Source organism: Perca flavescens, chromosome 1 (assembly GCF_004354835.1).
Source record: "Perca flavescens isolate YP-PL-M2 chromosome 1, PFLA_1.0, whole genome shotgun sequence".
Classification (NCBI taxonomy): Eukaryota; Metazoa; Chordata; class Actinopteri; order Perciformes; family Percidae; genus Perca; species Perca flavescens.
The window spans coordinates 25943115-25956321 of NC_041331.1; the positions used below are offsets into that span (position 1 = coordinate 25943115).

Genomic DNA, 13207 nt, shown 5'->3' on the forward strand with positions numbered 1-13207 from the left:
ACAGAACAATTATAGCAAATTAACTTCTGAATGTTATTAGACTGGTTTTAAAGCCTACTGTAATGAATACATATTAAATCAAAAAAATAAGTTCATATATCTTACAGGGTGCCCTTTTAAACGTTTTTCATACTTTTAGCGAGATAATTTTATTGTGTTTGGTCAAACGTTCGGACTTTTATTGTGAAGGCAGGTACAGTACAGTATATACAGCTACCGGAAAAGATTCCGCGCCTAACACAATAGCTAGTGGTGCTGGACTATGCGTAAATTTGGGACATTGCCATAAATATTGGCTTTAGATTGGAATTAAACTGTGGATAAATGTACCTGCACGCCAAAACTTGTTTCTCAAGTTAAAATACTATCGGTTGTCGTCTTCCGGACTGTTAACGTTAGCTTAGCATCGTCAACAGCAACTCTTTGTAACATTAACGCTGGTCCTGAAAACGATCCAGGTAAACGCCGTTTATTCTCGTAGTTTTCACGCTCTGCGCCGAGGTCATGTAGACCGTCTGTTTGTATGCATGCATTGACGTTCTTTAGAACAACCAAAAGTTCTACAAATGAAACACTTGGTAACGTACGAGATACACAAAATGTAGGGCTTCCGGAGTAACGTTACACACTTTTCATAATAAATCTGCGCCATTGAGAAACAAGCCGTGTAGAGACGAAACGAACGTGACTATGTTTTCTACTCCATTTTCTCTTTCACAGTATGTATTCAAAGCCATATGAAACTTACAAAAGGACGAGGGCTCATACAAGAAACAATATTTTATTTCGAAGTAAAAATCTTTCCGGTAGTCTGAAGCGGTTTCTCTGCAGCTGATTCAAACAACACAGCTCGCAGGGAGGCTCCCGGGTTGATTGGTTTTCCTCTCCCATCCAGCAGAATGGATCCTGAACGTAGCCCAAATAGTCCAGACGAAGTGACCGCCACGCCAGACCAGCAGAACCCCAAATACCAAAGGAGTCTGAGGAGCCTTCATATGCTCACCACGAGGTTTGTCAGCATGTTACAACAAGCTGATGGCGGTGTGCTGGACCTCAAACAGGTAAGGGAGCCGAGACCAGTACAACACTGATCCCATCACTGGAAATGTTTATCATATTTTGACAAATAAAATTACACTTTTTTGATTTCTTCTAGACTGTTGTGACTTTTGTATTATTTTATTATGTTTTGGCAGAAATGTGTGACTGTTGATACCTGTGCAGTTGTACTGTAACCAAATGAAAAAAAAAAAAAAAAAAAAAAAAAAAAAAAGTTGGTTTAGAATAGATCTAGCTTTGTTAGCTCTCGGGTTTTCATTTCGCATTCCACTCCAGTGAAGACCGTAAACATTGCATTATATTTCATTCATTTAGTAGAAGCTGTTTTTCTGAGAAGTGACTGTCAATAAGTGCAGTCAACCTCCATAGAAACAAAATGTGATCAACATTGTAGGTGCATCTTCAAGACAAGAAAAGTATGTTGAGTGCTACAGTTTAAGTGCTTAATTATTATTGTTATTATTGAAAGCAGGGTTCGGAATTAGACACTGAGACACCCAGATTATAGACATTTATGAAACAAATTTTTTTATAGGATGAGGCTAAGGAGACTGAATGGGCCTTTTGTGTCCTTTTTAGGCTATCAGTGTCCTGGCTGTTGGACAGAAAAGGCGAATCTATGACATCACGAATGTGCTGGAGGGTGTTGGTCTAATCGCAAAAATCTCCAAGAGCACTGTAAAGTGGAAGTAAGTCCTTAACCCTGTCTTGTCTGCATGCATTTTAATGTGCTTGTGGGTTAAGAGTGTGGTGCAAAATATGATTTACAAAATAATACATGTGCTTTTTCTAAATAAGGGGTACACTGCCAGAAGAAAATGCACACCATGGGTTGAGCAACAGACTGATGGCGTTGAAGTGTGAGCTGGAGGACTTGGAGCAGAAGGAATGTATGTTAGACCAGCAGAAATTCTGGGTTGAACAAAGCATTAGGAACACAACAGAAGACTGCAGCGAATATCCTTTTCACAAAAACATAGCAAGGAGTGCAGAAATGTATTTTTTCTTTTTTTTTTTTTCTGCTTTAAAAGTAACAATTGCATGAGATGTCGGACAGCATTTTTAGTATATTTATTCAGATTTTGTATTCCTTTATGACACAAATGCTGTACTTTCTTTGGCATAATCATTTATAATGAACATATCTGTAATGCAGGCCTGCTACTTTCTGACACACTGACAGCATCCTTGTGGTCTCTCCTCAAACTTACCCAATAAGTTGAATAAAGTTGAACCTTAACTCAAATCAACTCTGACCTATGTGAATCATGAAGACATCTGCAACTGCTTCAGTGGTAAGTTACAGTTACTCTTGTGTACATTTTTGTGTCAGCATATTTTTGAAAATCCAAGTAGAGAGGCAGTGAGAGTCAGTAGAGCGATGTACACATCCGAGCCCTGCTTTTTGACGAATAGCTCCTCTGCACATTTCTTCCTTCCTCATCTTTGCTGCTGTTGGGTTGCACTGATTGATGTATCTGTAAAAAAACATTATATTCCAACCGTTTTAAATCTAAATATACACCAAAACGTAGACAATGGGGACTTTCATGAAATACTCATGAGATAAATCTGGGTTAAAAACTATTATTCCTTGTTGACTTTTCTGCAGTATTGAAAAATGTGTTGGGACAGTTTTAACCTCTGAAAAGGTAAGATGTTGAATTTTCTAAATTATTGTAGAATTGATCTTATGTGGATTCAGTGTATTTTCCTAGACCATTGTTTCTCAAACTTTTAACACCACATACCACTTAAATATTAGGTTCTCAAAGTACCACCATTATGGTCCACATTAAACTAGAGTAGCATAGGCCTTAGTGCTGGGCAATATATCAATATTCTATCGATATCGTAATATGAGACTAGATATACTTAGATTTTGGATATCGTCATATCGTGATATGACATAAGTGTTGTCTTTTCCTGGTTTTAAAGGCTGCATTACAGTAAAGTGATGTAACTTACCAGACTGTTCTAGCTGTTGTATTATTTGCCTTTTCCTCACTTAAGACATTATGTCCACATTACTGATGATTATTTATCTAAAATCTAAGTGTGAAGATATTTTGTTAGAGCACCAATTGTCAACCCTAGAATATCGCTGCAATATCGATATCGAGGTATTTGGTCAAGAATATCGTGATATCTGATTTTTCTCCCTATCGACCAGCCCTAATAGGCCTACCCTATTCAGCTACGGACAGGTCATGCAGGAGGCAGGTTTATTCCTAAAAACAATATTTATTGTTCACAGCCACGCTGTAACTTTACTTCCTCCGTCCCGCTCTAACTGAATCAAAACTCCAAACTCGGGTCCTATCTCCTTACTGTTTTGCATCATTTGCTGCTAGCAGGTGCTGTGGAGACTTCTCCGCTGCTGCTTAAGTAGAGATTATAACACTTGTGCTCGTCCACTATAGTTTCAACAGGGCTGCCCAAAATATTCTCTTCCTCATCCACACTTCTCTTCCTAATAGTTCCTGTTTGAAGCCACAACTGCAGTGTTTTTGAACCATTTATTTTACCTCTGCTTACTATCTTGCCATCACCGCTTGTGACTAATGATGGCTGTATGCGCACTCTGTAGCAAGCTGATATTGAAACAAAAAATATGACACTTAAACAAACACTTACTTTAAATTACTTTTAACTGATCATATTCACTATTATTGAACATTTTGTAGTACCGGTATTTCTATAGTGTGTATATATATATATATATATATATATATATATATATATATATATATATATATATATATATATATATATATATATATATATATATATATATATATATATACACACACCATTAGAGGGAGCTTGTGTACCACCAGTGGCACTTGTACCACAGTTTGAGAAACAGTGACTAATATCAACAGCTGTATAAGTTCATGATGGCATTTGGTTTGTTTAGCATGGGGCAAAAAGAACCACTAACATTTCTTCTTACTTTTAATATATAAGACCAGATTGAATTATTGTCATTTGAAAGGATATCTACTCACTTCTTTCTCCAGGCCATAATCTCTTGGCGGTACGAGCACCATCTGGCACACAGCTAGATGTTCCTATTCCCAAAGCTGTAAGTCCTGTACCACCAGAACCTACTGCAATTTTTTACTTCGTTTTCTCTCTTTAATTCAGATGAGATGATTTTAGTATATGCACTGCATACATCTTCTTTCAGGTCCAGAACAGCCCAGCAAAGTACCAGATCCATCTGAAAAGCATCAATGGACCGATAGATGTCGTTCTTCTTAACAAACTCTCTGTGAGCTCTGTTCCTGTCGTACTGCCAGTCCCGCCGCCAGAAGAACTTTTACGGAATGCCAAACCAGCCATGTACACTTCAGTTGAGACAGAAAGCAGTATCGCCCCATGTCAGGCTTCAGCTAATACCAAACCCGGCCCCAAATCTAGACGGACGGACACGGAGGACATGCGGCAGCTCCTTCGGTCATCATGTATGAAGGCTCAAAGAACTGATGCATCTGAATGTGAGTGTTGTAGTTTGTACAATTTCTGAAGTGTGTTTTTGTCGAAATAGAAACCTAAAGCTCAATTTTAGCTTGAACTTGACCCCTTGACAGATTGATCTTAAAACAATTAAAAACAGTGGATTAAATGTGAAGTTAAAAACACAATTTGTTAGGGCTGGGTATCATTAAAAATATTTTGATACCGATACCAATAACGTGACTTTGATACCGGTTCCTAAACTTTGTCGATACCAGTTTTATAAAACAAAAAGAAATTACAACATTACGGCACAAATCTTTTTATTTATTTTTCAGCTCCTGCTACATGATCAGTCACTGTGCGTAACGTAGAGTTACCTAAAACTGCCTAAAAGTATTGAATTTGCTACCCAGCCCTACAATTTACTGATTAACCGGTCAATACAACATTACTGCTGGTAAATTGGCTTTTAGTGTCGTGCTCCTGATATGAAGTGAGGAGGATATGCAACAGACGTCAAGCTCTTCCTTTACTGATAACAGTTTATCGGTTATATATCACAGTGGTTGCTGGTTCTGTGGTCTTCTCTATGTGCTTGATTATTTCTTGCATGCTCACAATTATTTTTTTTTTATGCCTTGTGCATGTTTCTTTTGGTGCTGAGGGATTTTATATGGGTGTTACATGATGTTTAAAAAAAAAAAAATCTGTGTTACAGATTTAGCAAAAGAACTGCGGGACCTACTACACCCAAACAACGGTAGGGCCCTTGTTGTATCTTATCTTAATGTTGAAGGACAATTCTGGCGCAAAATTAACCTATGGGTTAATAACATATGTGTACCCAGTCGACCGTTCTATGGGACATGTTTTCATGCTAATCGAATGTGTATTTAGCTTGAAACAAACTAGGGCAAACCGGTGATTAGCTGCTAACGCTACCTTTCGGGGGCAGGGAAGAGGGTAAACCGCTATTTTATACCAGTAACAAGGCTAAAAATTGCACCACACTTCAACGGTAGCATAATGAGGGTCCCTACATGTAAACCGAAGCATTGAGAACTTTGTAAGTGTACAGTCTTTATAATCTATCTTTTTAATAAACTGTCTGTACACTTACAAAGTTCTCAATGCTTTGGTTTACATGTAGGGACCCTCATTATGTAACCGTGGAAGTGTGGTGCTGTTTTGAGCCTTGTTAGTGGTATAAAATAGCGATTTACCCTCTGCCCCGAAAGGTAGCGTTAGCAGCTAATCACCGGGTCGCGCTAGCTTGTTTCAAGCTAAATACACATTCGATTAGCATGAAAACACGTCCCATAGAACAGTTGACTGGGTACACATATGGTATTAACCCCTAGATTCATTTTGCGCTGGAATTGTCCTTTAAGTAAATACTGATGTCAGTTTATTTGATTGTTGCGGATGTATGAAGTATGCTTTTCCTCATTTTATAGAAGTAATGAAAGCAGATCTGATCACAAAGCTAATGTCCTCTGAAGGTAATTGCACTTTATTACCTGGCTTCATATATATTCATATCTATCATGTATTGGTATTTGTATTAATCACGTTTGACTCTGCTCTTTAGTTTTTTCTCCGCTCCTCCGTCTATCTCCGCCTCCATCTGAACGTGAATATGTCTACAATCTGGATGAGACTGAAGGCCTCAGTGACCTCTTTGACATCCCTGTGCTCAATGTTTGACCATGTGTTTGAACTGCGTTAAGGACTTTAAAAGTAATCCTCTGGAAATGTACATAGTTGTCTGTTTTTAAATAGTTATTTGATTATAACAAATAATAAATGAATTATTTTGAGTATTGTGTCTACCTCATTCATATACTGAGAAGCAAAGTAGTAAAAAAAAAAAAAACTTTCAATATAATATAGTCCAATAAAAACAATAAGGATTCATCCTCTGGGGACCATGATTGTTTGCACAAAATGTCATGGCAATCCATCCAGTATTACCTGAGATATTTCAGTCTGGAGCATTCTTAGAGCCATGTCGTTACCATAGCCAAAAAAATCAAGTACATATGTATTCTAGAAGGGGGCTATTAAGTAGGGGGTGGGTGAAAAAAATCAATACAGCACAGTATGTATTTATAAAAAAATTATATTTTCTGTGGCAATACTGTATCATACACCGACTCCAAGGACTGATCTTTTATTATTATGAATTGCACATGAGAATTTAACTTTTTGGTACTAGAAGAATCATTTAATAAATCAATCCCTAAATAATCAATTGTGTAATGAACATAGAAATGTATCTTTTTAGATAAAATGGATGTTGACAAAGTTTTCCTCCTTGGCAATAATTTGAAAAAAAAAATATCGTAATATATTTAAATCGCATTAATATATTGTGACATAAGTATCGTGATAATATTGTATGGTGGGGCCTCTGGTTATTCCCACCCCTATTAAGTATACTGAGACTCACAGAGTCATATCCTCTCTGCAGAGCAGTCCTGAACAGTTTTTATCCTCCTATAGGCATAGCACTTCACCACTGTATGCACACATCAAAAAGCAAAGCACCAGAATGAGGACATGAGGTACCTTAATACGGAAAATTAATGTGAAATTATATTTATACATCATTTATCTGTATTTTAGGATACATTCATTTCATTTTCCATCTTAGTAATTTATTTTATGTAAGGCTATTACCCTCAGACTACATATATTTTCTCTGCAAACCAGATAATAGAAGACAATTGTGTGCCTTGACAACTATGCACATCAAAGCCAGTTTATAGTAGGATAAAACCAATGATTTATTAATGTAACATTTTTCTATATCATATAAATCAGGGGATCATGGTCATGGATATTAAATGTTTATTATGTGATATAAAAGTTAATAGGCCAGTGCTGCTCCAAAAGACACAACAGTACAAATACTGTCTGCAACAGTAAATTGTTGCAGACAGTGGTGTTTGGCTCATACCAAAACAAAAGATACATAGGTTTAAAGATTAAAAAATGCTTTTTGTAGCTAGTTTAGTGAGTTTTGCTCAAAACTGGTTTCCATGAAATGGGAGGGAGGACATGTTACAGTGTCATCCAAGGTCCAACCGTATTTAAATTAGGTTATTATAACATTTGATAGATCAAAAAAATATCAAATAAATAAAAAGTACAATATACCTCCCCCTCCTATATCTGAAATAGGAGGGAAAGGGTAAAATAGCATAACATAGAAGATCCTCAAAACCTCTCAAGTAAACCTCAAAATTGTAATTATTGTATGTACAGTAAGGTTAGTTCATAGACAGTATATAGGGTTATATAGGGTTAATTGAGTAAATGTTTTTCACCACAGATTTTTATTGAAACCTCCTTGTGGTGTTTCATTGGGGAGTCAGTGGTGATGCAAATCACCCCCTCCTGGAGGCCAGAATTTATTTTCCTAGGATGGCGAGCACCTCATGCATATTGCATGGGCGAGCAATGGGGATCCGTCATACTAATAACATACAGTCTATGGTCCTACCAAAGAATTTCTAATATAGTAGACCGGCTTTGGTCCTACCAGGTCCTACCAAAGAATTTAGACCGGCTTTGGTCCTACTCTCCCTCTGATTGGCTAGCGCTGCTCTGGATTGCGTTGGTTAGATTCCATGGAGATTCAGGTTAGATTTATGAGATTTAGGTTTATATACTGTCTATGGATGTAGGCAGGAGGAGCGGGATGTCATGGTAAGCCAATCAGAGGCAGAGTAATACAGAGTAGGGCGGGACATGCCTTTCCCATCCTAGTAAAAAAATATTTCGCAGGTCCTGTGTTGCTATGGCAACGCGTGTTTGAGACTCTAGTCTTGATAGATTTCTCTGAGTTTTGCTAGGCTAAGTGCTTACTGGTGTGCTAGCTAGCTTGTCAAAACTACCGAAACGTTGCCCGTCTACACGTGTTATTTGCGCAACATATACGATGGTAAGCAAAGCGTTTTTTAAATGAATTAATCAAAACCATGTGGGTTCATAGTAAGCTGTGACAGTACAGTACAGTACAGTAAATAACGTTAGCCGTTAGCCCAGGCCCAGTTTTTGTGCTTCTCATGTGTTATCATTAACGTTACATTCATTAGAGACAGACTGGGGCTAGCTGTAGCTACTCCCCCACAACAATGTTAAAGAAATAGACTATGATGCTAGTAAGAAATAGTTTGACCTTGTTTCTGTTATTTTGACTTTTCTACTATACTTTTGTCCAGCCTCCCAAAAGCAAAGGCTCAAGTAAAAAGCCTGCTAAAGCAAGAACGCCCACACTGATAGATGGCCTTACCAAGGAGGAGCTGTCCAAGGAGCAGGTCAGAGCTTAAGTGTTTTTTTGTATTATTATTATTATTATTATTATTAACGCTTGGTTTGATGTCAGAAGGAAAGACACGTTTCTGTACATTAAAGCAAGTTGGTTTTGCACTTCCATACAGCTGGGGGACTCCCAAAAGACGGGTTTAAACAATGGTTAAAAACAGTGCAGCAGAGGTCAAGATATCCTGACTTTCAGTTCTAGTATGGGTCAAGGTCTCAAAACAATGCATAGGCCTATACTACCTGGAGGGTCCGAAGGTGCATCCCACTTCTCTTATGCTGCATCTCACTTCCCTTAAATTGCATCCCCGGCTCCTCCACTTGCCTCCCTTCCTTGCTTCTTAGTCCGTCCCACCGAGGAAGCACGGGAGAGACGGAGGAAATCATGGGAGGAGAGAGGAAAAGAGGAAATGTGTTTTAGATGGATGAGACATCCTTTCCTTACGTCACATTAATTCGTGGAGCTATCAAATACGGGATGTGAGATTAGGGTTGGATCTCACTTCACTTATTTGATATCTCTTAGGTCCTGGCTGAACCGGAAGTTGTTGTAGGCCTATATTATAAATATATAAATAGCCTATGCGTGTGTTAAATACAAGAAATAAAAATCTATGACCCCCGTTCGTTCTTATCACATTATGCCAGTTGTAAACTGAATTCAAAGTAAATATAGAAATTGTCATGAACACTGTTCTGCTCATCTGACAGAGATCATAAATTACATATAACAAAACAACGAACAGCTGATGCAGCTGTGCCGCACATCATTTTTAATTGACATTGCTTTTAAACGATGGCCCCGAGGTAAAGATGTCTTACATTTGTTAAATACCTGTTGTCTCTCCTCAAGTCTCTTCCTTGACTGATTGGCTTTAATCTCCTGTGGGCGGGACTAAGGCGTGAGGAGAGGAATCGAAGAGAGGAATCAGGGATGCACAAACTGGGAATTGGGAAAGGGCTACGATATGTCTGATTTCACAGGCCAAGTAGTGCCCGCTGTGAACGGTAAATTGGACTTTGACATGTACAATGGGGTCGAATGCCCCTTTAGGCTAAATGAGGCAATAACCTACAGTGTCATCTACGTTGTTTCGCTCAGATATGCCCACACTAAAATATATTTCTGTATTTTAAGCTGGAAGAGCACATTGTGCGCCTTCGAGATGAGCTGGACAGAGAGAGGGAAGAGAGAAACTACTTTCAGCTGGAGAGGGACAAGATCCATACCTTTTGGGAGATCACAGAGAGACAATTGGAAGAGGTCAAGGCTGAACGGAAAAACTTTGATAAGGACAGTGAAGAGGAAGAGGGGCGTCACCAAGTAGAGATCAAAGTAAGGTTATTACATAAGTTCGGTAGCTACACAGTGAAACTGCAGTGTAGTTTGTCATTTGTGATTATACATGGACAGATTTATTTTATTTTATATTGCACATTTGGTTATTTTTCCCCACTAGGTGTATAAACAGAAGATGAAGCATCTCCTGTGTGAGCACCAGAACATGATCTCTGAGTTGAAAGCAGATGGTTTAGTCTCCGCTCAGGTGGTGCAGAAAGAGCAAGAAGAATTAGAGACTCAGCTTCAAAAGGACATGAGGGCCATCATGGTCGACATGCAGGAGCTCGACAATGAAAACCTTGTCAAGGAGCTTGAACTGGTTGGTAGTACACACTATTTTATTGTTACACTTAAATATCTGTGGAATTATTGTTTCTCTTTACTCAGACAGTAATCATTAATGCTACAAATCCCAGTTTGGTTGTTATCTTAACAGAAACATAATGAAGAAATGACCAAAACAAGGAGCATCTGGATGAAGCAACTCGCAGGTAAAGAACTAATCTCATTTTGAGTTGAATTCAACACCCTGTGCTGTCATAAACTAAATGAGAGCCATTGTGTCACTGTTGGAGTAGAAATCCAAACCAAGTATGAGAAGAAGATGGAGTTGCTGCCACAAGAGCTGGACAACATGAGAAAAAATGCGACCATTGAGAGAGAGGATCATTGGAGCAGCCACATCAACACTCTTATAGAAGACCACGACAAAGCTTTCAGTGATGCTCATGCACTTGTTAATCGCATGCAACAGGATTTGGATATGAGCGATTCACTCAAGGTATAAGTGCACACAGTCGGCATCCTTGTCAGACTGACACCAAAGAAATTTCAGATTTTTTCTTCTGTTGATTATTTTCTTTAAATTTATACATTTTTTAGTCTATAAAGTGGGTAAAAATGCCCATGTGTTTAAATAGCTTTTTTTGATTGATGGTCAATTTGTTATCCAATTCAAAATAATATACAACATAGAAAAGTCTAACCTGATAATGTTTGGGATTTTCTCTTAATAAATGACTTATTTGACTAATTGTTACAGCAATAGTTCTGATCCAGTTATGTTTTTTTTCCTATGGCATCTTTTATTGGCTTTTCTTAGGCACAAATTGAAGAGATGAACACGAAACAGAAGGAGAAGGAAAAGGACCTGGTTCGTCTTTTGCAGGATAACAAAAGTCTTGCTGAGCTGCTGTCAAAAGTCGTAGACGAAAGTGCTGAAAATGAGAAAAAAATGAAATACTACGCAACTAAAAAGGTTGTTGGTGTTGTTTGTCAATTTGTTTTAAACTGAGTTCAAACTGTTGCAACTTTGTGCATTTATATTTGGCGCTACCAGTGACTTAATTGGTGCTTTGTGTGCCATGTGTCTTAGTAACTGACATGTAACATACTGTACATGGGCACAAGGTCAATTTGTGATGCTGTTTTTGACAGGATACCAAAGAAAGGGTAAAAAAAAAGGAGCTGGATGATCTGAAATTGGACTACGAGACACTGGAACAGCAATTCAGCAAGGTAAAAGCTAAGATTGAGTTCCACTGTATGATGTTGCTCTAATATTAGATGTGAGCCAAATACTTGTGTACTTGTTGGCAGTGTCCAAAATTAGCACCATCTACTAGCCAAATGCTGGTAAAATATGCAAGTGGCTGGTAGATTTGTTTCACTCACCAGCCAGAAAACAATGGTAATCTATTGAGTGGCTGGTAAAATGTGAACATTCCCTAGCCATTTGTCTGGTTGACAGAAAAGGAAATTTTGGGCCCTGCTTGTTGGTATTTATGTGAATGTTTTTTGTGTACGTGCACATGTCAAACAGCTTCAGCTGGAAAGGGACGAACTGTACACGACGTTCACTCAGAATATTCAGAAGGTACAGCATAAAGCAGGTTTGAAGAGCACGCTGCTGGAAAGGAAGGTGAAGGACCTGACAGACGTCCTGGAGAAGACGCAGGCTCAGCTTTTCTCTGTGCTTTCTGCCTTAAACATGGACCAAACTGCTCTTGATGGGATCACTAACAAAATTGAGGTAAATTATCTTTAAAATAGTGTGTATGTTACGCACGTTGCCCTACTGTTAGTACAAGAACATAAAAAAAATTTTTTTTTTGCTTGTAGGAAAATCTTGACTCCAGTAATATATCCATCAAGAACTTGCAGTATAAAAAAGCTCAGATCGCCCAGGTTAGTAGTTTGTTTACTTCCTGAAAGTGCTGTCATGCATTTGTTTAACTAATGATGGTGTTTAATACATTTTTGTAATGATATTTATACTTGTGTGTATCCTGCAGGCCCGTAAGGATTTGCTGCTGACCTACGAAGCAAAGCAAAGGGCTTCTGGTGTCCCTGTGGAGGAGCTTTTCGTAAAGCCCTTTGAGAGCAGTCTTGCTGGGAAAATTCTGTAACAACACTCGGATCTTGGGTTTGCCCCAAAATGAGAAGCAATGAATCCAAAGACTCATTTTGTTTGCATCTTATCTCATTAGAATCTGACACGTTTCTCATATTTTCCTTTTATACAGATGTCGATGTTCGCTAACACAAAAATAACAACATGAAATATTGCTTTTAATCTCGTAATCTTTTTATTTGGCATTTTATAATTATGTGAAAATGGGAATTTAGACTTTAAGGTTCATCATGATTGATTCACGCTGCCCTCCAAAGGCAAAAGTAAGTAACTGCAGAAGTAGTGAATAAAAAAATAATAATAATAAAAGGTTTGAAGTTCTCAGATAGACCGGCAAACTGCGTAACAGACCCCTTAAAATCATTGTCATTGACCAAACACAATAACTAAAGCTAATCTTCAAGGAAAACCGTATCTACAAACAAAATGTGACACTTCACTGCATTTGAACTAGTTTGTTTAAGAAAGTAGTCTTTATGGAAAATTTATTTTTTTCTTTTATCCTTTCGTAAATTGTTCATAGAGATGCAATGTATTTTAGTATTGCTGTGTGTCTGTCCATATATTATTAAGATTTATATTGAAATTGCGATAATAAA

General features: G+C 37.9%; 2 protein-coding genes across 3 annotated transcripts; both read left to right on the forward strand.

Annotated features, from left to right (window-relative positions):
* Positions 1 to 200: 200 nt before the first annotated feature.
* Positions 201 to 6347, forward strand: LOC114566169 (transcription factor E2F4). Of its 2 annotated transcripts, none has more exons than XM_028594563.1 (10): positions 201 to 458; positions 896 to 1061; positions 1639 to 1748; positions 1858 to 2016; positions 2311 to 2354; positions 4083 to 4147; positions 4253 to 4562; positions 5243 to 5284; positions 5982 to 6026; positions 6116 to 6347. In XM_028594563.1, exons 2-10 carry the CDS (start codon positions 900 to 902, stop codon positions 6229 to 6231), a joined length of 1053 nt encoding a protein of 350 aa, XP_028450364.1. In that variant the 5' UTR covers positions 201 to 458; positions 896 to 899; the 3' UTR covers positions 6232 to 6347. The 2 variants fall into 2 exon arrangements, with proteins under 2 accessions (XP_028450364.1, XP_028450286.1); XM_028594485.1 differs by having other exon boundaries at positions 899 to 1061.
* A 1867-nt stretch (positions 6348 to 8214) lies between these two features.
* Positions 8215 to 12770, forward strand: drc4 (dynein regulatory complex subunit 4). The gene is made up of 11 exons (XM_028581208.1): positions 8215 to 8473; positions 8754 to 8849; positions 9992 to 10189; positions 10314 to 10514; positions 10632 to 10686; positions 10774 to 10976; positions 11298 to 11453; positions 11633 to 11713; positions 12018 to 12227; positions 12317 to 12382; positions 12490 to 12770. Exons 1-11 carry the CDS (start codon positions 8471 to 8473, stop codon positions 12601 to 12603), a joined length of 1383 nt encoding a protein of 460 aa, XP_028437009.1. The 5' UTR covers positions 8215 to 8470; the 3' UTR covers positions 12604 to 12770.
* Positions 12771 to 13207: the final 437 nt, after the last annotated feature.

What these genes read in the sequence shown, in the direction of transcription:
- LOC114566169 (XM_028594563.1), top strand. Translation starts at nt 900, where the DNA reads ATGGATCCTGAACGTAGCCCAAATAGTCCAGACGAAGTGACCGCCACG. An exon ending in GTGTGCTGGACCTCAAACAG is followed by an intron (nt 1,062 to 1,638) that starts GTAAGGGAGCCG and finishes TGTCCTTTTTAG; the next exon opens with GCTATCAGTGTCCTGGCTGT. An exon ending in ACAACAGAAGACTGCAGCGA is followed by an intron (nt 2,017 to 2,310) that starts ATATCCTTTTCA and finishes ACTCAAATCAAC; the next exon opens with TCTGACCTATGTGAATCATG.
- drc4 (XM_028581208.1), top strand. An exon ending in GTCACCAAGTAGAGATCAAA is followed by an intron (nt 10,190 to 10,313) that starts GTAAGGTTATTA and finishes TTTCCCCACTAG; the next exon opens with GTGTATAAACAGAAGATGAA. An exon ending in TTGTCAAGGAGCTTGAACTG is followed by an intron (nt 10,515 to 10,631) that starts GTTGGTAGTACA and finishes TTATCTTAACAG; the next exon opens with AAACATAATGAAGAAATGAC.